General features: G+C 39.8%; 1 protein-coding gene across 2 annotated transcripts in view; it reads left to right on the plus strand.

Moving 5' to 3' along the window:
- LOC126413585 (protein GPR107) overlaps positions 1-27,791 on the plus strand; it is a 186,387-nt gene that overhangs the window by 36,616 nt on the left and 121,980 nt on the right. For both annotated transcript variants that reach the window (XM_050083277.1, XM_050083276.1), the window contains exons 3-4: positions 16,659-16,804; positions 23,127-23,296. In XM_050083277.1, coding sequence (XP_049939234.1) covers positions 16,659-16,804; positions 23,127-23,296 — 316 coding nt within the window. The remainder of the gene's footprint in view (positions 1-16,658; positions 16,805-23,126; positions 23,297-27,791) is intronic.

A 27,791-nucleotide genomic window follows, 5' to 3' on the forward strand; every position in this document is an offset into this window, starting at 1 on the left:
ATGCAGGAGTAGGTTTAATAATGAATAGGAAAATAGGAATGCGGGTAAGCTACTACAAACAGCATAGTGAACGCATTATTGTGGCCAAGGTAGATACGAAGCCCACACCTACTACAGTAGTACAAGTTTATATGCCAACTAGCTCTGCAGATGACGAAGAAATTGAAGAAATGTATGATGAAATAAAAGAAATTATTCAGATTGTGAAGGGAGACGAAAATTTAATAGTCATGGGTGACTGGAATTCGAGTGTAGGAAAAGGGAGAGAAGGAAACATAGTAGGTGAATATGGATTGGGGGACAGAAATGAAAGAGGAAGCCGCCTGGTAGAATTTTGCACAGAGCACAACATAATCATAACTAACACTTGGTTTAAGAATCATGAAAGAAGGTTGTATACATGGAAGAACCCTGGAGATACTAAAAGGTATCAGATAGATTATATAATGGTAAGACAGAGATTTAGGAACCAGGTTTTAAATTGTAAGACATTTCCAGGGGCAGATGTGGACTCTGACCACAATCTATTGGTTATGACCTGTAGATTAAAACTGAAGAAACTGCAAAAAGGTGGGAATTTAAGGAGATGGGACCTGGATAAACTAAAAGAACCAGAGGTTGTACAGAGATTCAGGGAGAGCATAAGGGAGCAATTGACAGGAATGGGGGAAATAAATACACTAGAAGAAGAATGGGTAGCTTTGAGGGATGAAGTAGTGAAGGCAGCAGAGGATCAAGTAGGTAGAAAGACGAGGGCTAGTAGAAATCCTTGGGTAACAGAAGAAATATTGAATTTAATTGATGAAAGGAGAAAATATAAAAATGCAGTAAGTGAAACAGGCAAAAAGGAATACAAACGTCTCAAAAATGAGATCGACAGGAAGTGCAAAATGGCTAAGCAGGGATGGCTAGAGGACAAATGTAAGGATGTAGAGGCCTATGTCACTAGGGGTAAGATAGATACCGCCTACAGGAAAATTAAAGAGACCTTTGGAGATAAGAGAACGACTTGTATGAATATCAAGAGCTCAGATGGAAACCCAGTGCTAAGCAAAGAAGTGAAAGCAGAAAGGTGGAAGGAGTATATAGAGGGTCTATACAAGGGCGATGTACTTGAGGACAATATTATGGAAATGGAAGAGGATGTAGATGAAGATGAAATGGGAGATACGATACTGCGTGAAGAGTTTGACAGAGCACTGAAAGACCTGAGTCGAAACAAGGCCCCCGGAGTAGACAATATTCCACTGGAACTACTGACGGCCGTAGGAGAGCCAGTCCTGACAAAACTCTACCATCTGGTGAGCAAGATGTATGAAACAGGCGAAATACCCTCAGACTTCAAGAAGAATATAATAATTCCAATCCCAAAGAAAGCAGGTGTTGACAGATGTGAAAATTACCGAACTATCAGCTTAATAAGTCACAGCTGCAAAATACTAACACGAATTCTTTACAGACGAATGGAAAAACTAGTAGAAGCCAACCTCGGGGAAGATCAGTTTGGATTCCGTAGAAACACTGGAACACGTGAGGCAATACTGACCTTACGACTTATCTTAGAAGAAAGATTAAGGAAAGGCAAACCTACGTTTCTAGCATTTGTAGACTTAGAGAAAGCTTTTGACAATGTTGACTGGAATACTCTCTTTCAAATTCTAAAATTCAGAAACCAGATGGCAGTTATAAGAGTCGAGGGACATGAAAGGGAAGCAGTGGTTGGGAAGGGAGTAAGACAGGGTTGTAGCCTCTCCCCGATGTTGTTCAATCTGTATATTGAGCAAGCAGTAAAGGAAACAAAAGAAAAATTCGGAGTAGGTATTAAAATTCATGGAGAAGAAATAAAAACTTTGTGGTTCGCCGATGACATTGTAATTCTGTCAGAGACAGCAAAGGACTTGGAAGAGCAGTTGAATGGAATGGACAGTGTCTTGAAAGGAGGATATAAGATGAACATCAACAAAAGCAAAACAAGGATAATGGAATGTAGTCTAATTAAGTCGGGTGATGCTGAGGGAATTAGATTAGGAAATGAGGCACTTAAAGTAGTAAAGGAGTTTTGCTATTTGGGGAGCAAAATAACTGATGATGGTCGAAGTAGAGAGGATATAAAATGTAGACTGGCAATGGCAAGGAAAGCGTTTCTGAAGAAGAGAAATTTGTTAACATCCAGTATTGATTTAAGTGTCAGGAAGTCATTTCTGAAAGTATTCGTATGGAGTGTAGCCATGTATGGAAGTGAAACATGGACGATAAATAGTTTAGACAAGAAGAGAATAGAAGCTTTCGAAATGTGGTGCTACAGAAGAATGCTGAAGATTAGATGGGTAGATCATGTAACTAATGAGGAAGTATTGAATAGGATTGGGGAGAAGAGAAGTTTGTGGCACAACTTGACCAGAAGAAGGGATCGGTTGGTAGGACATGTTCTGAGGCATCAAGGGATCACCAATTTAGTATTGGAGGGCAGCATGGAGGGTAAAAATCGTAGAGGGAGACCACGAGATGAATACACTAAGCAGATTCAGAAGGATGTAGGTTGCAGTAGGTACTGGGAGATGAAAAAGCTTGCACAGGATAGAGTAGCATGGAGAGCTGCATCAAACCAGTCTCAGGACTGAAGACCACAACAACAACAACATGAAACCTTCCAGTGTCTCTAGACCTCTTCCACATATACAACCTTCTTTCAGATTCTTACACCAAGTGTTAGCTATGATTAAGTTATGCTGTGTGCAAAATTCTACCAGGTGGTATCCTCTTTTGTTCCTTACCCCCATTCCATATTCACCTACTACTTTTCCTTCTCTTCCTTTTCCCACTGTCGAATTCCAGTCCCCCATGAGTATTAAATTTTCATCTCACTTTACTATCTGAATAATTTCTTTTATCTCATCATACATTTCTTCAATCTCTTTGTCATCTGCAGAGCTGGTTGCATATAAACTTGTACTACTGTGGTAGGCGTGGGCTTTGTCTATCTTGGCTACAATAATGCGTTCACTATGCTGTTCATGATAGCTGACCCTCCCTCCTATTTGTGTATTCATTATGAAACCTACTCCTGCATTAACCCTATTTGATTTTGTATTTATAACCCTGTATTCACCTGACCAGAAGTCTTGTTCCTCCTGCCACCGACCTTCACTAATTCCCACTATATCTAACTTTAACCGATCCATTTCCCTTTTTAAATTTTGTAACCTACCTGCCCGATTAAGGGATCTGACATCCCACACTCCTGTCTGTAGAACGCCAGTTTTCTTTCTCTTGATGACGGTGTCCTCATGAGTAGTCCCCACCTGGAGATCCAAATGGGGCACAATTTTATCTCCGGAATATTTTACCCAAGTGTATGCCATCAACATTTAACCATACAGTAAAGCTGCATGTTGTTGTTGTGGTCTTCAGTCCTGAGACTGGTTTGATGCAGCTCTCCATGCTACTCTATCCTGTGCAAGCTTTTTCATCTCCTAGTACCTACTGCAACCTACATCCTTCTGAATCTGCTTAGTGTATTCATCTCTTGGTCTCCCTCTACGATTTTTACCCTCCACGCTGCCCTCCAATACTAAATTGGTGATCCCTTGATGCCTCAGAACATGTCCTACCAACCGATCCCTTCTTCTGGTCAAGTTGTGCCACAAACTTCTCTTCTCCCCAATCCTATTCAATACTTCCTCATTAGTTATGTGATCTACCCATCTAATCTTCAGCATTCTTCTGTAGCACCACATTTCGAAAGCTTCTATTCTCTTCTTGTCCAAACTACTTATCGTCCATGTTTCACTTCCATACATGGCTACACTCCATACAAATACTTTCAGAAATGACTTCCTGACACTTAAATCAATACTGGATGTTAACAAATTTCTCTTCTTCAGAAACGCTTTCCTTGCCATTGTCAGCCTACATTTTATATCCTCTCTACTTCGACCATCATCAGTTATTTTGCTCCCCAAATAGCAAAACTCCTTTACTACTTTAAGTGCCTCATTTCCTAATCTAATTCCCTCAGCATCACCCGACTTAATTAGACTACATTCCATTATCCTTGTTTTGCTTTTGTTGATGTTCATCTTATATCCTCCTTTCAAGACACTGTCCATTCCATTCAACTGCTCTTCCAAGTCCTTTGCTGTCTCTGACAGAATTACAATGTCATCGGCGAACCTCAAAGTTTTTATTTCTTCTCCATGAATTTTAATACCTACTCTGAATTTTTCTTTTGTTTCCTTTACTGCTTGCTCAATATACAGATTGAACAATATCGGGGAGAGGCTACAACCCTGTCTCACTCCTTTCCCAACCACTGCTTCCCTTTCATGCCCCTCGACTCTTATAACTGCCATCTGGTTTCTGTACAAATTGTAAATAGCCTTTCGCTCCCTGTATTTTACCCCTGCCACCTTTAGAATTTGAAAGAGAGTATTCCAGTCAACATTGTCAAAAGCTTTCTCTAAGTCTACAAATGCTAGAAACGTAGGTTTGCCTTTCCTTAATCTTTCTTCTAAGATAAGTCGTAAGGTCAGTATTGCCTCACGTGTTCCAGTGTTTCTACGGAATCCAAACTGATCTTCCCCGAGGTTGGCTTCTACTAGTTTTTCCATTCGTCTGTAAATAATTCGTGTTAGTATTTTGCAGCTGTGACTTATTAAGCTGATAGTTCGGTAATTTTCACATCTGTCAACACCTGCTTTCTTTGGGATTGGAATTATTATATTCTTCTTGAAGTCTGAGGGTATTTCGCCTGTTTCATACATCTTGCTCACCAGATGGTAGAGTTTTGTCAGGACTGGCTCTCCCACGGCCGTCAGTAGTTCCAGTGGAATATTGTCTACTCCGGGGGCCTTGTTTCGACTCAGGTCTTTCAGTGCTCTGTCAAACTCTTCACGCAGTATCGTATCTCCCATTTCATCTTCATCTACATCCTCTTCCATTTCCATAATATTGTCCTCAAGTACATCGCCCTTGTATAGACCCTCTATATACTCCTTCCACCTTTCTGCTTTCACTTCTTTGCTTAGCACTGGGTTTCCATCTGAGCTCTTGATATTCATACAAGTCGTTCTCTTATCTCCAAAGGTCTCTTTAATTTTCCTGTAGGCGGTATCTATCTTACCCCTAGTGACATAGGCCTCTACATCCTTACATTTGTCCTCTAGCCATCCCTGCTTAGCCATTTTGCACTTCCTGTCGATCTCATTTTTGAGACGTTTGTATTCCTTTTTGCCTGTTTCACTTACTGCATTTTTATATTTTCTCCTTTCATCAATTAAATTCAATATTTCTTCTGTTACCCAAGGATTTCTACTAGCCCTCGTCTTTCTACCTACTTGATCCTCTGCTGCCTTCACTACTTCATCCCTCAAAGCTACCCATTCTTCTTCTAGTGTATTTATTTCCCCCATTCCTGTCAATTGCTCCCTTATGCTCTCCCTGAATCTCTGTACAACCTCTGGTTCTTTTAGTTTATCCAGGTCCCATCTCCTTAAATTCCCACCTTTTTGCAGTTTCTTCAGTTTTAATCTACAGGTCATAACCAATAGATTGTGGTCAGAGTCCACATCTGCCCCTGGAAATGTCTTACAATTTAAAACCTGGTTCCTAAATCTCTGTCTTACCATTATATAATCTATCTGATACCTTTTAGTATCTCCAGGGTTCTTCCATGTATACAACCTTCTTTCATGATTCTTAAACCAAGTGTTAGTTATGATTATGTTGTGCTCTGTGCAAAATTCTACCAGGCGGCTTCCTCTTTCATTTCTGTCCCCCAATCCATATTCACCTACTATGTTTCCTTCTCTCCCTTTTCCTACACTCGAATTCCAGTCACCCATGACTATTAAATTTTCGTCTCCCTTCACAATCTGAATAATTTCTTTTATTTCATCATACATTTCTTCAATTTCTTCGTCATCTGCAGAGCTAGTTGGCATATAAACTTGTACTACTGTAGTAGGTGTGGGCTTCGTATCTATCTTGGCCACAATAATGCGTTCACTATGCTGTTTGTAGTAGCTTACCCGCATTCCTATTTTCCTATTCATTATTAAACCTACTCCTGCATTCCCCCTATTTGATTTTGTGTTTATAACCCTGTAGTCACCTGACCAGAAGTCTTGTTCCTCCTGCCACCGACCTTCACTAATTCCCACTATATCTAACTTCAACCTATCCATTTCCCTTTTTAAATTTTCTAACCTACCTGCCCGATTAAGGGATCTGACATTCCACGCTCCGATCCGTAGAACACCAGTTTTCTTTCTCCTGATAACGACATCCTCTTGAGTAGTCCCCGCCCGGAGATCCGAATGGGGGACTATTTTACCTCCGGAATATTTTACCCAAGAGGACGCCATCATCATGTAATCATACAGTAAAGCTGCATGCCCTCGGGAAAAATTACGGCTGTAGTTTCCCCTTGCTTTCAGCCGTTCGCAGTACCAGCACAGCAAGGCCGTTTTGGTTATTGTTACAAGGCCATATCAGTCAATCATCCAGACTGTTGCCCTTGCAACTACTGAAAAGGCTGCTGCCCCTCTTCAGGAACCACACGTTTGTCTGGCCTCTCAACAGATACCCCTCCGTTGTGGTTGCACCTACGGTACGGCTATCTGTATCGCTGAGGCACGCAAGCCTCCCCACCAACGGCAAGGTCCATGGTTCATGGGGGGTAAAGCTGCATACCCTTGGGAAAAATTACAGCTGTAGTTTCCCATTGCTTTCAGCCTTTCACAGTACCAGAACAGCAAGGCCGTTTTTGTTGATTTTACAAGGCCAGATCAGTCAATCATCCAAACTGTTGCCCCTGCAACTACTGAAAAGGCTACTGCCCCTCTTCAGGAACCACACTTTTGTCTGGCCTCTCAACAGATACCCCTCCATTGTGATTGCACCTACGGTATGGTTATCTGTATTGCTGAGGCATGTGAACCTTCCCACCAACAGCAAGGTCCATTGTTCATGGGGGGAAGGCGGACACTATTTACATACTACAAATGCTGCTTTGATAACAAGCTGTATGTATCTGATATCTTTCATGGACTCACTAAAGCATTTGACATGGAAAGCCATAAACTGTTGCTTCACAGTATGGTGGTATTTTCCATGGAAAATCCTTAAGCTGGTTCTCATCCTATCAAAACAAATAAAAAATGAAGGGAACTTAGGAGGAGTTACAAGCAAGCATACCTCAGGGATCAATACTATGGCCATTATTGTGCCTGTATTACATAAATGCCATGCCACATAAGATGAACTCGAAAACAATTCTATATACAGATGACACAGTGGCAGCAGCTGATTGTAATAAAAAAAATGAACTAGTACAGAATACCAGACAAACTCTTCAATAACTTGAAACTTGGATAAATAATAATGCTATGAAACTGGACCTTACAAAAACACAAATTGTACGTTTCAAGACAAAACAAACTGCTGAAACAGTTAAATTATGAGGTCAAAGAGCTGATTACTGCAGTCTCTGGTAAATATCTTGGAGTAACAATAAATAAGAATTTGTCGTGGATTGATGACATGGATCGTTTAATAAAGTGATTAAAAGTATTGTTTATATGATGAGAGTTCTGTATAATGTAAATAACTTAGTTGTCAAGAACATTGTATATCATGCGTATTTTACACCAGTTGTTACGTATTGCATAATTTTTTGGGTGTTGAAAAGTAAACTTCCTCAGCATTCAAGATACAGAAAAAATTCATCAGAGCTATGGTGGGAACAAACAACAGGCTATTAATCAAACCACTATTCAGAAACCTTGATTTGATGACAGTTCCTCGTCTGTTTATGTGCTGATCATCATTAAAAGAGCTGCAGCCAGAAGGACTCTTAACATTTCACTGCAAACTAGATGGGTATGTTTCACACTGTCAGCTATGCCAGTGATAAAAAATTTGCAGCGTTGGCCATGCGCTCGGGGAACTTGTATGGGGGCTATGACGTCTTACCCATCGGTTGATGTAAGAGACTCCATACAGCCATGCTGGCCAGTAAGATAGCATCACCAGAATGTCATTAGAGCGACACCAGAATGTGCACTATGTCGAGGCGATATGTTTGACAGCATGTTGCCCAGCTATACGAGTTCGGCAAGCACCAAATTGTGGGGCTGTGGGAGCTTGCTTGGTCATATTGCATGCCACACCTGTCATATGGACATTACTATTGTTGATGGCAATGGATACAGGAAGGCATGCATGTAGAACATATAGGATCTAGACATCTGACACGCACTGCAAGGAAGGAGGGCCGACAGATTGTTCACCATTCATCAAACCACATCCATTGGCAGTGGTAGGGGCCATTCAGTGTGCTTCACTGTCTTCTATGCAAAATCCTCCAAGTGCTAGTACCATTGTAGGCTGTTGCATAATGCAGGACTCACCCCATGCTGACCATTATGATGCCCACCACTCACACCCCACAACATTGCATCCAACTCACCTGGTGTTGATAATGATGGACATGTGGCAGTGGGTCCTCTTCACCCTGCTTCTGCTTTGGAGGTGACAACCACTGGGTCCATAACTGTTGGCATAGTAAGAGCACCACATGGAGTGGTTTGTGGTCTTCCATTACACGTCCCAACAACGTGGTGTGGGGAGTTATAGCCTGTGGTGCCTGTTCACTGTTTGTGTTCCTTAGAGGCTCCACAACAATTACACTGTATGTGGAGGAAGTCTTGCCAATGGTGGCTCTTCCATTCGTGAACACCTATGACCATGCTTTGCTCATCATCGTATGTTACCACCTCCCCAGCATGCTTTGGAACTATGGATACACTGCTGTGGCCGGCTGTATTGCCCGATCTTTCCCCTATTAGGAATGCAATGGGGTGCCATGGAGCTTGCCATCAGGACTCTCATCTTCACTCATCTGTTGTGGAAACTGTATGCTCAGATGCAAGTGGCAGTGATTCGAGTATTACATGGCTACATCCAAGATCTCTACAACTCCATTCTGCTGCTTCACATCCATGGGTGCCTAAAGCCGCAATAATAGTATGTTTTGTGGCTGTGTGACACAATAAACATTGGTTCTCCAAAGTTGAAAGTGTAGTCATATCGTATACATGGCACAGTCTACCTTCCTGCCAACAATGACTACATTCCGCTTTGTCCTTCTGGGTGCATCTCTTTTTGTGATTAACAGTATATATGAATTACTACTCCTAGAGCTAAAAAGCCTACAACTTTTCAAAGGAAATCCTTTTACTAATGCTTATGAAACAGCACATAGAGGAGACATGTTGCCTTGTAACAGACTTAACTTGGCTGAAAACAGCCCGTATTATGTGGCTATGGAGTTTAGCAATAAAATACAGTCCAAGTACAGGGACTTTAAGCTAAAAAGTAAAGAAGGAAACACCGAAAAAACCTCAAGTATTACAGTGTGGAAGATTTTAAGAACGAGGAAGACTTCTGGCACCTGTTTAGATTTTTGCGTGGCTGTCTACATGTGTGTGCATCCACACTTACCAAAGAGGGTGTCCCAGGAGGAATGGTCATTCAAAGCAAAAAAGTCTAGTAAATATGGGCTCTAAAATGCATACCTTAAGAGCTACGACCACTTGTCCAGTAGAACAGATGTGTTTACAGCAGCAAAGATGAGCAAGTGCTCGTAGATTTTAAGGTATACACAGTAGAGCCCATGCTTTCCGCATATTTTTTCTTGTTTTGGTCCATACTACTACCTGTCGAACATATAAAGCCAAGAACTTACAGTAGAAGAGAGATGTGTTCCACAGTATCAAAGGTGAATAAGTGCTCATAATCTTAAGGTATGCATTTTAGAGTGCTTGTTTACTAGACATTCTTGCTTTGAATGAGTGCCCCTGATATATCAATGAATATTGTGACCATATCTCCTGTGATACTTGGTATGACTGTATTCTTTTTATACACTGAAGTGCCAAAGAAACTGGCATAGGCATACGTATTCAAATACAGAGGTATGTAAACAAGCAGAATATGGCACTGCAGTCAGCAACGTCTTTATAAGACGATGAGTGTCTGGTGCAGTTGTTAGATCAGTTACTGCTGCTGCAATGGCAGGTTATCAAGATTTAAGTGAGTTTGAACAGGGTGTTATAGTCGGCGCACGAGCGATGGGACACAGCATCTCCGAGGTAGTGATGAAGTGGGGATTTTCCTGTATGACCGTTTCATGAGTGTACTGTGCAGGAATCCAATAAAACATCAAATCTCTGACACTGCTGCGGCCAGAAAAAGATCTTGCAAGAATGGGGCCAACGACAAATGAGGAGAATCGTTCAAGGCGGCAGAAGTGCAACCCTTCCACAAATTGCTGCAGATTTCCTTGCTGGGCCATCAACAAGTGTCTGCCAGCGTGTGAACCATTCAGCGAAACATCATCGATATGGGCTTTTGGAGCCGAAGGCCCACTCGTGTTCCCTTGATGATTGCACGGCATGAAGTTTTACACTTCGCCAGGGTCTGCCAACACCGACATTGTACTGTTAATGATTGGAAACATGTTGTCTGGTCGGTTGAGTCTCGTTTAAAATTGTACCGAGTGGATGGATGTGTATGGGCATGGAGACAACCTCATGAATTCAGGGACCCTGCAATTCAGCAGGGACTGTTCAAGCTTGTGGAGGCTCTGTAATGACGTGGGGCACCACATTTGGGGTGATATGGGATCCCCTGGTACGTCTAGATACAACTTTGTAAGCATCCTGTCTGATCACTTGCATCCATTCATGTCCATTGTGCATTTTGACAGACATGGGCAATTCCAGCAAGACAATGCGACACCACACATGTTTGGAATCGCTACAGAGTGGCTCCAGGAACACTCTTCTGAGTTTAAACTCTCCTGATAGCCACCAAACTCTCCAGACAGGAACATATCTGGAGAGCATAACTGGGATGCCTTGCAACATGCTGTTCAGAAGAGATTCCCCCCTCCCCCCATAAATCTTACGGATTTATGGACAGCCCTGCAGGATTCATGGTGTCTGTCAATTCCCTCCAGCGGTATTTGAGACATTAGTCGAGTCCATGCCACGTTGTGTTGTGGCACTTCCGCCTGCTTGTGGGGCTCTACGTGATGTTAGGCAGGTGTGCTAGTTTCTTTGGCTCTTCAGTGTATATACTTATTGAACCATTGACAAGTCATCAATGTGTGTATGAATGTATGACAATAAAATTCTATTATGTTCTTGCTGAAAACTGTTGTAAGTGAATAGAAATTCCTGCAGCGTGCTGCGTAAAACGCATGCGAGACCCCAATGCCCACTCGCACAATGCAGACATACAGTTACTCCACAAAGTGTCTGTCTAATACACGATTTAAGGGTGTATAAAGGATGGAAAAATGGCGGACTGAAATAAAGCACAAGGACATCTTCATCGATTAGTGAAAATGAGAATACAATAAAGGAATACAGATTGCTATGTAAATAAACATGGTTAAGCATTCAGAGGTACAGACAGGCAATGTAAGACGCAAAATAAGTATTCGTCTACAGTACTGAAAATCACTCTTTGAACATAGAATGTTGTTGTTAATACTTAGTAAGGCCTCCTTTCCTGTTCTTAATCATTTGCATTCTTCTTGGCATGGAATTCACCAGAGATTCTGTTGTTTGCACTGTAATTTTACGCCATTACTCTTGTAGAGCGGTATGTAGATAATTTCTATTGGATATCTGACAATTCTTGATGTTTTTGTCGAGTAAATGCCACAAATTCTCGATAGGTTTAGTGTCAGGGGATTGTGGTGGTGTCTGCATCCAGTGGGACATGTACAGCTTTCTATCTAGAGTCATATGTTTTGGATCGTTATCTTGTGTGAAAACATAGCCATCATTAAGATCCATATGATTTACTCTACTGGATAGAGGTGTTTTTAGGGTATTTATGTAGATCTTGTGGTCCATAATGCCATCAATAAAACACAAACCCCTCACACCATCTGCACTCATGCACCCTCACACAAGTACTGAAGCTCCTCCATGTTTAACTGAGGCTGTTATATTTCTCTCTTCAAGTTCACAATTCTTTTTTCTCCGCATATACAACCTTCTTTCAGAAATCAAACCCATCTGATTTATGTTCGCTTTCAAATGCAAGTGGCTTTGTTCTGTTGATTTTACTGATGTACAGTTTTCTACAGGATGTTTGGCCTCCATACCCAGCTTCATAAAGCACATTTCTTACAGTCTGTGCTGAAACAGACCTTCCTGTGCGCATATGAAAACCAGTAGCAAGGTGTGGAGCCCTCAGTTTCAGATTTTTGATGACTTGTTGGAGTAGCTGTTGTTTCTCCATCTTGGACAGAACTGCAGGACGGCCGCTTCATGATTTGTTTTTGTACTTTTTGCTCTGATTAAAGCGGTATATAATACTCTTCACTGTACTGGTAGGTCTACCGACGGTTTCTCCGATTTCTTGAAAACATTTACCTTATCAAAACAACCTGACACAGATTTCTCTCTCTTCCTTTGTAGTTTAACAATGTTTTTGACCCGTATTACGTAAATATCACTCAACGGTTTTCGGACCGGAGAGACACTAAGCACTGTGCTGGATGGAACACAACTGCATAACGAACATGAGAGCGGCATGTGTCAGTGCGGCCCAATACCACAGATATTGCTTACTAGACAAATACTTGTTAGGCGTCCATTGCGGTGTGATTTTACATAGCATGTATTTGGTCACAAATTAAATGACGTATGAACCATAAAGAGCGTTTCATTTCCAAGTGTAGAAATCAACCAATGTAAGAGAATAGTTGTTATTCATTTCGCAGCTATATTTGTATGACTGTGCGTATTATAGTCTATGCACCACGGTCGCACGAATACTTTGTGGAGTCACTGTAAAAGACCCTTTTCCTAGGGTGCGGACAATGCAGTGCCACAGCAGGCTCCACCTGCGAGAAAGGCTTGCATGCTTCGGATGGAGTTTGTCAAACAAGTCGCAGCGATTTACTTGGCTGGAGGAGTGGGGGTAGTCGAACTGGATACCAGCAAGGTGACAGCTGCACTGTTTGTTTCGCGCACATGGGCAACAATAGGCAATTTTTAACAAAGTTGTAATAGAAACAATCACCAGAAATGTTGGCTAACCGCTTCTCTGCGTCAAAGGATAAGCAACTTACCGAACTGGTTTCCGAAAAGCAAAATTTGTGGAATATTGCCAACACCGATTGGAAAAATCAAATGAAAAGTCTTAATTCGGGCAGAAATCAGAAGAAAAATGAATAAAACAAGTAAGTAGAAATGTCACTCGGTTACAGGAATTACTTCTCAGTTTGCCTTCAGTTAACAAAAGAAGATAATGAAACTGGTTGGGTGTGAATCAGAAAAATTCCTTAAACTTCTCCGCATCATCAAGTAAATGTTTTGTAACTAAAATTTTATATGCTCCTTCTTCTTCATGATACAAGAACATTTGTCTCACTTCTTTGCACTTCTTGGGTACCCTCTCCAATAACGTACAGTCCTCCTCCTCTTCCCTAACTTCCATGTACTTTCGGAGTGCCAAAATTAACAGTTTTCTGGCACGAGCACTGCGCTACATGTATAGCCTTTACTGCCTCTGCTGCACTGCCCCAGGCCTAGCAGAGCGCCTCGCAGCACACAGGGAATAGCGTCGCACCAATGAACCGCATGGAACTGCTCTAGTCTAGGAGAAACCTGTAGCACCCACTGACTTCCAGCAAACTGTAAAAATTATTTCAAACCTTTCAGAAACTTTTTCTCGCTTTCACCCTCACAAAAAATGTAACGGGGTAAAGTTTGTCACTTGGTACATTTTGGACGTTGCTCTGATAAAAGTCCCACACCAGACGTTACATTTTAATTAAGAAAAAGGTATCAGGAGGTACCTTACCTATCACTCTATCAAGTGCAGTTGCCAAATTCTAAAAAAAAAAAATTCATTATTTAGGTTCTGACGTGCACCACTCCACGCCTAAGAAAATGTTTCACGCAGTGCCCTGCGACCCGCATCACACAGCAGAAGACACAAGTGTATTCCACAGCAAGGAAAAGTAGCTTTAGTGTCACTTCTAAAAGTTCAAAGTGTTATTTTTGCTATAGATTTTGCTTGGTTTTCATTCAGTGGTGTGTCCAGAATGATCTCTGTCTGAAATCTCTTTGCTGGCAGCAAAAACTAGCACATATTACATGAGCTGTCAAGATCTAGGGAGTCGAGGAGTTGCATGCACCGTCATGAGCAGGAGGTATATTTTGCAACCCAACCTGTTTTTTGCACGAACTGCAGGATGTGTGCTATATCTATGTATTAAACAAGTAGCAAAGAATACCTCTGAAGAAATAATCTTAAGTGATTTCATCTCAGATCTGTATCTATATAAATTCTGTAAAGATGAAAGACAGAAAGGACTCTCAATTTAGTTACAGCTATGAATAATACCAATTATGTTAAGTGGTTACCAAAATGGCATATTTCAGTACTCCTGGCTGCATGTGGTGTTTTGTTTGACAGTGTCCAATTTCACAAAGTTAAAAAAAAAAAAAAATAAAGCACCTATTTTTATTTTTCACAAGTGAAATATTTGTTCTGGTGGTAGAGAAGACATGACCAAACAGCAGCCGTTAAAAATTGTTAAGGCAAATCTGTAGATGGATTTTAAAAGAAAAGACGGTTTCCACCTCTATAATGTATTCCCTTCCACTGTCACATGATTCCACTTGATTTAGAACATAATTAGATGAAAAGCACCATTCAGATAATCTGATGGAAGTTCTGCTGATACGGTTTAAAATTTACTCAGATTACTGAAGATGTATTCAGAATTTATGAGTACAGTACTCATTAGGAATCATCATTGGTAATTAATATGTTTGTTGATATTACTTACAAGCATGTGGTGTTTACACTTACATTTACCCATGCACTCCCTGCGAAGCATTAAAGTTATGTCAAACAAGTAATATTACGTCTATCATCATAATATTTTAAAATTATTATCAAGGCTGAAACATACAGATTTACCGATTGTATACAAATCAGTCAATCTTCTTTTACAAGGAAATCACAACACGTGATATGTTATAACTTTGTTCTTCATGCTATGTGAGCCCAGAATTTTGTATCAAGGCACTTAATGAGTACTTGCAGATGCTAAGCTTTTAGGCTATTGGAACACATGATTTCTGTTACTGATTGCTGTCACAATTCATGTTACTTGTTTGAGGCATTCATGATCATATGTTCGCTTTGGATCGCCCTGTTCCTGATTGTAATCTGCTCATTGCCTTTCAACGCAGCCACAACTTTAATAGTTTCCAGAGCACTGTTGTGCATTTGTACTCATCCATCCATGGAGGTGAGGTCATCTTTCACATTTCCTGCTTTTCTTTACTGAAGAAACAGTAAAAAGATTGCAGGACCCCTCACTGTGTCAGAGAAGATTGTAGGAAGCTTCACTGGTGTGCAGGCATTACTGAGTGGAGATATATCTGTGCCATGAATGGACACTATCCAGTTCCACTTTGTCTCTCTTTACAGAGGGTAACATTATTGTGAAATGTAAACATGCACAGCCAGAAATGTCACAATTAATAAAATATTCTGGGCTATATGCTGCGGTCAGATGTATTTCACATTAATTCTCTCAATTTCATCCCCACCTGCAGAGGACATTTTCAAGGGGTATAGGTTCTTCGAGTGTCCAGTTCACACCCTGACAAGCTAATGACTGCAGCAAAATTTCGTTTACCTGTGCTTCCGCTCAGTGGCGCAACATCACATGCTGTAACCAGCCACAGTTGGCCATTGTCAGTTGCTGTCATCCACTGTTGCTGTCGCCCTGTGGTGGAAGTCTTGTACAAATCTTCTTCAGCATTGGGATCCAGATGTCATTCACTTTCATGCTCTCTTGCTTTCTATTGAAATTCCTGGTGTGTTTAATAAACTTTGTGGCCTCTCTGAATAATCTTTCATGGTATCCGCTTGTGAGTGCCAGCACTTGAGTTCTATCAAAATGAATGTGGTGGTCTTCTGTCTACAAAGCATGTTTTGCAACAACTGATATGTCAATGTCTTCGCTTCTGCAGTTGTCCTTGTACTCTTCTAGTTATTTGTTGACCATTCTTTTTGTAGTATCCACATACTCCTCCACATAACTACATGGAATCCGATAAATTTATGCATCATTAGCCAATTTTAGTTGATCCTCTACCGTTCAGGTGGGTTTGTAGATTGCCACAATATTTCGTTTTGTCGAGATTTTCCTTATGCAGTCTGTAACATCCTCAACTAAAGGCAAGAAAACTCTCTTGATTTCATAGGCCCTTGTGCATCACAATTAGTTTTGTACAACAGTCTTAATGTTGACATTGTCTGTCTGTAGATATTAACACATTCACATGTGTAAACACTTTGGCATATGTACCAATTTGAAGTGCCCAATGTTAAAATTACTAAGAATTCCATTGTTATAGGCAAAGAGGTCATAAAAGAAATCTCAAGAGTTTTGTTCTGTGTGCTGTTCAGTTACAAACATTGTTTACATGCAATTTATTAAAATCCATTCATGTTATCTTTGAAATTTTGGAACATATCGGTAACGGATTATTTTTCTATGCAGTTTCCATTTTGCAACAGCTATATTTTATTCTTTATTCTTGCAGTTTGGATTCAGTCTGGATCGGACATTAAGTGATGCTATGAATCCATATTTGGATAGCCATCAGGATGGTTGTCTCCTACAACACCCTCCAAATGAGGACTCCACAGGAGCTGTTATTTATTTTATAATGGACCTACAAAATCAAAAGTAAGGCATATTAAGTTCTTATTTGTTAGTGATTTATTGTTAACTGCAAAAGTTATACATAGGCTAATGTGAGTATTGGTGTGATACAAAATTTATATATTACACCTTTAGTGACTAGCGCTGTGTAGATTGCTAAATTATTATTTTTTATTTATTTTATTATTTGGTAACGTATTTGACCACTGACATCATCAGGTCTAAATTTACAACTGCTGAAACAAATGTTGGTGATAATGTGCAGTAAAACAATATTTGCATATGTGCTATTGCACTCTGACACCAAACTTTGTTTCAGAATGTCAAAGTTTGAAAATGATGATGGTAATAGCCAAAACATGTTATGAAATAATAATAAATTTCAAAAACTCAATTCAGCTGGACAGTATTATTCATAAAAGTTCATAATAATCTTCGCACTCCAACAAATTAATTTCCTGTTTTAGTAGGAGAAGTTTTAAAAAAAGGTAATGCACTATTTGTAGGAAAGTGTTGCAATACAAAGAAAACAAAATTAAAAATGGAATTAATATTTCAATGATCTGAAACTGCATAAAATTTCATAAGCATGAAAATATAAATAACCAAAAATTTTTAACTCATAAATGGAGTCTTTCATTTGACATTTGAAGGAAATTGTGGCATTGCAGATAAAATCAAATCAAAAAACCAAGTGAATTTATCAGAGATGAAGTAATAACATAAATATGAATAACCAAAGTATTTTCAATTGCTTTTGAATGGAGAACTGGCAACTGCTTTTAGAGGTAGTGTTTATTTTATATATAGAAATACCTCGCTGATTACCTGCCTATACTGTAAAAACAAAACATGTTTTTAAAAGTATAGATACAAACTTACGAATTATAATGTGGAATCTTGTACAAATTAATTGTATTATTGACTTAATGCAGTACTTGTTTATGTGGAATATTCTGTTTTCCCTCCAGACAAAGCAATAAATAAATTGCGATACCACGTATTTGACAGTAATATTAACAGGATAAGGAAAAAGATAGATTGCTACTTACTGTAAAGGTGACATGTTAAGTTGCAGACACATACAACTAAAAGACACTTACCCATTAGCTTTCCACCACAGCATTCATCAGAAATGGAAACACACACACACACACACACACACACACACACACACACACACTCGCGCGCGCACAGCAGGCTTCCTGTCTGCAACTTAATGTGTCTTCTTTACTGTAAGTAGCAATCTATCTTTTCCTTATATTGTTGATATTCTAACCTGCATTTTCCATTGCTCCACAGTAATATTGATGATTTTCTATTATTTTTATATTATCTTCTTCACATTATCGCTAATCAGTGTCAAAAATTTAGGATTTGATAATAATGTTGATTCTTTTTGACTGTTTTCTTCTATGACCTTCTTCTCACCCTGAATGCCGTGCCTAGCATCGTTGAGTGTGTTTTATACCCACAGTATGGTTTCCTAGATTGTAACTCGTATGTGTACAAGTTTGGTAGAAATTTTCTCCATGTGTTCCAGAGGTATTCTTATGTGTCCTGTCTTCCCTCCTGTACTACCACTTTCATCCGTAGAAGTGCTAGACATTTTCTAGTCCCCCAGTACTTCTTTCCAGGTAGTATATCATGTCTACATAAAGTTTGGTTGAAATTTCTCAAATAATTCCAGAGTTATGCTTTAACTGTCACCATTCTTACACCCAAGGCCATCTCTAGGGATTAAATGTCATCGTCACTGTCACTCGTCAGCCCAGCAACCTCAGATACTATGGATTCTGTTGTCTCTCCCAATGATGCCCAGGCTGTTTTACCCCAACAGTGTATTTTCAAGTATGTGCGAAGTTTTGTTGAAATTTCTTTGGACATCCCAGAGTTATGTTTAATTTATTTCCCTCTCCCATTCAACCAAGTATTAAGCTTAGGGTGTGTTACACCTGGATAATTGTGTCCTGGTACTAGGTCTAGAGTGTACATCTACATCTACCCTCCGCGATATAGATGGCAAGTCACAGAAGTTGTGCATGCACAGTAACACCCTTAGCATTGTACCACCATGTTTGTTTACAAATGCCTGTTTGATCTTGATTGTTCTGTGGAGTCCATTGTTGTATTCTTTGCACTATGTGGTTTTTCCTTTTTTTGTCCAAAGGGCCAAGTGCACCACAACATAAAACTGTAAAGTCTTGGGGAGCCATTGCAAATTCTGAAGAGCTGTGCACTACCAGACATACAGATACAAATCACAAGATGTAAATGCATGATCACAAGTGTATGACTTGCAAGTAGCGTACATCTACGAGAGCCGATGTGTGTCCCAGAGATGCGTATATATGTCGCGCATACTTGAACCGATAAAAATCTGAGATGTAAATGTACCTTTAGGGTTTCTTCTCATTTTATTCATGTGTGGAGCATGGGAAGACTGATTGTGTGAATGCCTTGTGTGCTTTAATTATTCTAATTTTGTCCTCATGATCTCTGTGTGGGCAATATATAGAGGGTTGTAGTATTTTCTTAGAGCCATCATTTAAAGCCGGTTCTTGAAACGTTGTTACTAGACTTTCTTGTGTTAGTGTATGCGTATCTTCGAGAGTCTGCCAGTCAGTTTCTTTGGCACCTCAGTAACATTCTCCCACTGGTCAAAGAGACCTGTGAATATTCGTGCTGTCCTTCTCTGTATATGTTCAGTATCACTTGTTAGTCCTATTTGATATGGGTCCCACAGTACCTGTGCCAAGTATATGTGAAAATGCACTAGACATTCCAGAAATATGTTTTCTAAATTACTTTTGAAAATTGTAGTTTCACTTTGTAAATAGTGCAGCTGGGCATTACTTTCATTATTGGTTTCAGCATATCTATGAATGCTGTATGAATGTAATGTATTATACCCTCAGATTAAATGAGGATCTTCCTCAAACCCAGTTATGTTGTGACAGAGAAATTCTTGTTAAGGATATTTGTGTAATAATATGCTTAGAAAGTAGATTCTAGATTATCAACACATTACACAACATTTATTTCGATATCTTTATCGCCCAACTGTATCCTTGAGTCATGCTAGCTGGAAGCGTGTCGTGTGTAACAGTATCTCAGCAGAGCACAATAAAGATCATTTTGTTTCACCATCCTTAGAACATAAAAAAAGAAGTTGAAACTATGTACTTGAGCGTTACATACTCTTCCTAGCAAGCAGTTTCCCCGCAGCCTATAAACCATGCAAATAGTGGACCTAAATGTCTCAAAAGAAGACAGACAATGGAAATATCTTCATATTCATTTAAATTTGAAAGTTGTGATCTATTTTCAAGAGAAACTTACTGAAATCTTGAAGTTGGTAACACTTGTGGTTTCTTCCATCACGTAGAAATTTTACAGCATTAGATTTTGAAAATTGTTATTTCAACAAACCACCAAATACAGATTTTATGCAAACAAATATGCATAGTGACAGTAATAGCATATTTCACATTTAAAACAAGCACAAGTCCATATAGAGAGGTCTGAAAGCTAAAACTGCTTTGTAGAAGATTGTCATTAATGTACTTTCATTGAGTTGTCACAATAAAGCATTCAGAAGTAGCTTTCCGTAATGGACTCAATCCAAAAGCCCTGCTAATACATTTCTGTGGCCTTCATATCCTGGTCAAATGTTTTACCCATCTCTTCACTTACAACAATTTGTTTGGAAAGAAAACCAAATGAGAATACAAAAAGTTTCAGAGACGTATAGCAACTCACGTCTCTGTATGTAACCAGAAACACCATTATGTCTGGTCCTTCTAGAAGGCCTCCTTGTGGCTTGGCAGTTGAAACTGTGAGAAACTTTCTACAAAATGCAGGAATCATGTTGACTCCCTCTTTCTTATGGGTTTTGCAAATACTTTAGCCAAGCCAAGCTTAAAACGGAACACTGGAATATGCATTCTGAGTAGACAATTTGGGGTTGTGTTCGTTATTTAATATTCTCATGTATTTCACCTGCCCCAAGAGACTAAGGAAGCAGGAGCATTTAGTGAAACTTCCCTGTGTTCTCATCAACATGGCATGGACTTCTAAGTCCCTGTTTAGTAAATTACTGGTATAAAGGCATAAATTGGTGTACTTGCTGATAATTGACAAAAACATTCTGAACATAGAGTCCTATCCCTCCTTGCTGTATTGAAATTTCCTTTTTTTTTTTAAGTATATTGTGATCATCAATTTTGCGCATGAATTAAAAGCATTGTCACACCGCTTTACAGTCACATATAAAATATCAACAGATTCCAAGATTAGAGAAGTATGAGTTCCTTTGGATTCAGGGATGGAAGATAAAAGATGATGTGCAAATGGATAATGATATTACAGAGGAGCTATTGAATGGTGGAAAGGCAGTTATTGTTGTGGTGTCATTGAACTTGGAGTTTTCATCAAGACACTGACTAAGAGCATAAGTTTGATAGTTGAGTGACAAGTAATCACTAATTAGTGTACTTACCTGTTGCTCAACAGTAAATAGTGTAGAGCTAATTTTTGTTATGATATTATGACTCATAGCGTATAGCACCCATGGAAGCAGTGCAAGTTTCATGTGCATGTACACTGGTCAACCAGAACATTATGACCACCGACCTACCATCGATATAACCTGTCCAGTTGATAGCAGGGTCACCTGGTGAGGAATGACTACTAATCAGACACATGCATGATGCACATAGTACCACTGAGTGTGCTGTCTGTGTGTAGAATGAGGAAGGCACATGATCTATCTGAGTTTGACTGAGGGCAGATTGTGATGGCCCTGAGGCTCAGCAAGAGCATTCAGGAAACTGCACGACTTGTCGGGTTTTTGAGGAGTGCTGTGGTGTGTCTTCAACATTTGGCGAAACCAAGGTGAAATCACATCCAAACGTGGTGCGGTTGCATGTCCACCTTTCATTACAGATGTCGGACGTCATAGCCTGGGCAGACTGGTAAAATAGGATAGGCGGTGAACTGCCACAAAAATAACATCAGATTTTAATGCTGGGGAGTGTACAAGTGTGTGTGAACACTCCTAACGAAGGGCCTCTGCAGCTGACAACCCATGCATGGGTCAGTGCTAACACCATGATGTTCACAACTACAACTGAAATGGGCACGTGACCATTGGCACTGGACCTTGGCGCAGAGACAGAGCATTGCATTGTTTGATGAGTACCAACACCTTCTTCATCATGCCAATAGGAGAGCAAGAATCCTTCGTCTTCCAGGGAAACAGCTCTTTGACACCTGTAGTGGCGGACGGAGACAAGGTGGCGGTGGCTTCATTTTGCTCTAGGGAACATTCACATGGGCATCCATTGGTCCAGTGGAGGTCGTGCAAGGCACTATGACAGCCAAGGAATATGGTACACTAGTTGCAGATGACATACACCCCTTCATGACGATTGTGTGTCCTGACGGCAGTGGCATTTTTTAACAAGATAATGTGTCATGTCACAAGGCCAGGAGTGTGATGGAATGGTTCGAGGAACACAGTGGTGAGTTCCTGTTGACGTGCTGGCCCCTCAACTCTCCAGATCTGAGCTTGATTGAATACATCTGGGACGTGATTGAATGTGTAATCAGAGCTTATCGCTGCCTCCCCAGAATTTACGGGAATTAGGGGACTTGTGTATGCAGATGTGGTGCCAACTCCCTCTAGCAACCTACTAAGGCCTCATTGGTACCATGCCATGACATGTCACTTCTGTTATCCGTGCCAAAGATGAACATCCTGGCTATTAGTCAGGTGGTCATAATGTTTTGGCTGATAAGTGTATATCAGTATAATAATTTCAGTGGATTCTGTTTTATAGCTGTCACCTGTTTTCAGAGTTATCACTAGACCCGATAAATTTCACCCTTGGCCACATGCCCAGTATAATTGCATCAGTTAGCATAATAATTCTAGATCCAAAATAACAATGTATTCTTGCATTGTTCTCCACAGTCGATTTATTGTTTCCCAAGAGTGTAATTGAAGGTTCTCCATAATGTCAGGGTAATTATATTGACAACAATGTGAGGAGTCACCAGAAACTACATATGGTACAGATAGCTCTTTAAACTGTAGGTCCCCTTCTTTCTGGTTGAATAACTTGGGTAGATTAGGTATGCATTGGTGTCACTTGGAATGTATGTGTTCTTTTTGTTTGTGGCTTAATAACATTAATGTATCAAAATTGGTCCAATATTGGTATCATGGGTAAATTTCATCTGTTTGCAAATAAAATAGCTACTAATTTTAATTACAGGCACTCACACAATGACAATGATATGTATATCAATTTTTAAACAACATTATTGTCTTCCAAACTAGGTTACGTGTGAACTGCAGTGGTGAAATGCAGAATCTTAGAATTTACAAGAATCGGAATGACATGCCTCCTGCAATGAGACCCAAGAGAGAATTTGGTATATCGCCACTTACACATACAACACTCTTTAATCAGAGAACAAGACGCGGCATACCTCGGCATGATAAACAAGGTATTTTTCTCTTAATTTTGTCATGAAAGAGTTATTTCTTTACTTTTTTATAAGGGCTGTTTTGTCATCTTCATTAATTGCTTGATAGCTTACAACAGTATGGTCACTTAAATTCCAACTTCCATAAATTCTTTTCTTGACATGTCATTAAGTCAGAAGACTTAGTATTTTGGGAAAGAACCAACAAAGTGTTTGCGGTGATAATATTCCTATTTTGTTACAAATTTGTATCTGTCATGTTTCATCAGTTTATTGAATCTTGGTGGGATTAATTTACTCGCTGGTTCTCTCTCTGTCAGTCTCCCCCTCCCCCTCCCCCTCCCCCCCCTCCCCTCCCTGTGTGTGTGTGTGTGTGTGTGTGTGTGTGTGTGTGTGTGTGTAAAAGGGACCTTTTTTGTTTTAGTTTGCTTCCATATATTATTTTGATTTGTGTACGTAACAAATTATATAGACAGTTTTCCCAAAGGTGGACATTACATTTGATGAATGAATGAATTCAAAAGTCACACTGATACCTTTTAGGAAGTAATGTCAAGTTTTATGTTTCTGGAAAGCCACCTTCACACCTTGTCCAAGTACTTTCCTTCAAGTTGTATGCACAGAAGCACATTCTAAACGTCCTTGAGCCATAATATGCCTTCCTACCAAGGATGCTCAGAAATACTCTGTGCCTAGAGGCTGTAGTGACTGAAAATAAGTTCACAGATAGTTTCTTTTCCTTTGGAAAGAGAAAAATGTTGCATCAGGAGAAACTGTGACTATAAGTTGGATGTTTAGGACACCTCAACAAAGTTTGTGTTGGCTCCCTTGTAGTGAAAGAACAGACATGCACAGACCTTATGTGGTATGGAGGCAGCCGATGTCAAGGATGGGAGAGGGATCATTTTTGAGTGCCTAAAGGGAGGTGGTTTTAAATGAAAAAAGAGACTTAAAGGAATTTCAGGGTCTATTCTGGAAATACATTATACAGGAGACCTCATCTGGGCTGTACTGTAGGGGAGTACACCAGTCTGAGTTTTAGTCAAAATACGGAAATAGGAAGGAGAGAGAAAGGCAGTTCATGTTTAAACTAGCCAGTGGTTAGTTGGGGATAGCAGAGACAGAGTCAGGCAGCATGAGATCGCTTGCACTGCCTGAAAGATAGAAACCAAGAGCACCTGCTCTGTCCCGGGTCAAGAACTCGAGAGAGAGAAACAACTGCTCTCCAGAATTCAGGATACAGTTGGTAGCAACCAAATGATCCCTTTCTCATATCTCCCTATTGGCTAGTTGGTGGCATGGGCACTTTTTAGTGTATTCAGCAGAGGGCTGAAAAGGTATCCTGTCAGCAGCTTTTACCAGGAAAAATTCCTTCTGTCCTGAGGAAACAGGTCGGTTGGTCATATGGGCACTGGAAGAACTCGTGCAAGTTTCCAAGTCTAATAAATTGTCCATGAACTACTCGTACATTTCTTTTAGGTCCACTGTTGGCTAAATCTCATGGATACTGTTGAAAAGCATTAGGAACATACTTCAGTATACCAAACTACAGTTTTTCTCCCATCTTTGTTCAAGTGTCATTTTGGCAATAGTCAGTTACAGGAAATTGACATTCCAATGCTGTGAGCCTATCCCATATCTTATTGCCATCACAGAGCTGTATCTCCTATGAGAGATTTCTATGGAAGCAAGCTATTGTACTTTTTTGTTTGCCCCTAGAACAATGTTGTCATGTCAACCTTGTAAGAGAATTGTATTGTGTTCGTAGTGTGCCAGTTGCCTGTTTACTGGCCTGTGGACTGTAGGCAGGAAATGCGACTTTCAGAGTGTTATTTGGCGCTGTTTCCTGCTGTATTAATTTCTTTCCTTGCTACCTGTGACACCTTCCCTTGTGCCCCGTAGGTGTTAAGATATTGGTATCTCAGGCCTGACTGCATTCCATAGAAATCCATAATTGCAGGTGAGTAGGTCTACTTCTGATGTGGACACTTGACATTTATTTATGTAAGTGTCAACTAAGCATCAACCAGGTTTTACGGTGTGAGGGTTCATGCCAACAAAATGCAACTTCTTGCAGTTTTGAGTCCGGTGTTGGTCGGACGACTACCGTACAAAATCTCAAAAAAACTCTTCTTGTGTTTTCAGGCTACTGGTAGAAAGTCCTTATACTGTGCAACTACTTTCCATAAAATTATTTGATTAACAAAAGTTAAATGTTCTCTCTCTATAGTTACTACAATCTATTTTGTTGCCCTTCTTAAAAATTGGAATAAGAATCGACTCCTGCCACTCTTAAGATATCATCTCTGAGTTCCATACTTTAGTTTCCACTTTGTGAACTACTTCCATCAATTTCTGTCCCCCATTTTTAACTAATTCTGCAGTTATGCAATCTGATCGTGGTGCTTTATGGTTTTTCAATTTGTTGATTGCATCTCTTACTTCCTTTAACATTGGCTCCGGTATCTTGGGGTTCTGCTGTATGTATATCGTACGCCTGCTCATTTCCTGCTTCCTGGTATACGTTTAATAGATGCTTAAAATATGCCCTCCATTTACTTTATATAGCACTGGGGTCTGTCAGTATTCCTCTGGCATCCCCTCGAAGTGCATTTGTCCTAGCCTTGAACCCCTTCCTATACCCATTTATGTCTAGGTAAAGTTCCCTAATGTTTTTTGTTTTACTGTTTGTTTCCTTTTTTTTTTTTTCAATTTGATTGTTCGAATAATCTCTCTTCTTTGCCCGTAGCCTACGACCAACTTCCCTTCTCATATTCAAGAATATTCACCCTGCGTCAAATTTTGGAAAAGAAATGGGAATACAATAAACCAGTTCATAATCTTTTCATAAATTTTACAAAAGCATATGATTCAGTATTGCAATCAAAATTGTACTGAATTATTTTGGAACTTGGAATACCAAAGAAGTATGTTAGACTTATAAAAGCGAGTTTGAAAAACACAAAAGGTAGAGTACGCGTGAGGAAATTGGAGTCAGAAGAATTTGTAATAAAGAACAGACTTAAGCAGGGAGATGCCCTGTCCCCGCTACTTTTTAATTTAGTCCTAGAATATATTGTACGAATGGCAGCAGATAATTCAGAGGGTGTGGAGTTAAATGGAAATATTAAGATATTAGGGAATGCAGATGATCTAAACATCATTAGCGATAGGCTAGTGAAGATGTAGGTCTAAGGATAAGTGAAGACAAAACTAAATACCTGGTTACTACTAGAATGCCAACAGCAGTAGATCAGGAAATGTTAAGAGTTGGAGATATGCAGTTTGAAAAAGTGAACACATTTAAGTCTAGGCGTGGACGTCACTTCGAGAAATGAGATTGAATCCGAACTGAAGAAGAGAGTCCGGACAGGAAATGCATACTATTTCTCACTGAATAGATTACTTTCATCATGGATATTGTCTAAGAATTTAAAGATTAGAATATACAAAACTATTATTCTACCAGTTATGCTGTATGGGTGTGAGACTTGGTCTCTCACTGTGCAAAATGAAAACAAAATTTTGAGGAAAGTTTTCAGAGCAAAAAGGGATGACATTAGCGGAGAGCGGAAAAAACTGCACAACGAAGAGGTTCACGAACTCTATTCAAGCCCTGACATAATCAGTATTATTAAATCACGTAGGCTGCGATGGGCAGGTCACATAGCTCGAATGGATGAGGGCAGGGCAGCGTGCAGAGTACTGGTAGGGCACTTAGAGGGAAAACTTCCTCTGGGGACACCGAGGTGTAGATAGGAGGACAATGTGAAGGCTGATTTGAGGAGCCTAGGTATTGAAGGTGAATGGAAGGAAATAGCCCAAGACCGGGACAGATGGCGAAAATACGTTGCTGCGGTAATGGACTCTGGAGTCCGGTATGACCAGTGTGTGTGTGTGTGTGTGTGTGTGTGTGTGTGTGTGAGAGAGAGAGAGAGAGAGAGAGAGAGAGAGAGAGAGAGAGAGAGAGAGATAGAGAGAGAGAGAGAGAGAGATGTTCTCAAGTTGGAAACAGCATCAGTGTGTTTAAACTTGTATATGGTAATAATGGAGCTTCCTTCAAATGGTGATTTGTAACACATTTGAGGTTCAGTAATACATCAGGGTTCAATTCTTAAATATTATTGCTTTCCATTTTTCGTGGTTGTAACTTATTGTGTGTAAATTACTGTCTTAATTAGCTTTCTTGAAACATTGATTCAGATCCTTTAAGTAGCATTACCAGTACATCGGTTAATTACAGGGTACAACATTTCTGATGGATCAACTTCCACTATGTTCCTAGGTGTCTAATTAACCCTTTTTTTGTGGTATCTGACCATAAATGAATATTTATATGTATGTTCCCATATAGGAAAGAGACTTATTCTCTATACTTTAACATCAATTATCAATACTAGATAATAGAGTTTTTCCTTTATAGGAGGGAGGGCCTTGTTTTCACCATCAATTACATCATAAGAACTAATGTACATTAAATTGATTAGGAGTTTACTGAGGCTTGACTGCCTCTGAC

The sequence above is a fragment of the Schistocerca serialis genome, chromosome 1 (assembly GCF_023864345.2).
Source record: "Schistocerca serialis cubense isolate TAMUIC-IGC-003099 chromosome 1, iqSchSeri2.2, whole genome shotgun sequence".
NCBI lineage: Eukaryota > Metazoa > Arthropoda > Insecta > Orthoptera > Acrididae > Schistocerca > Schistocerca serialis.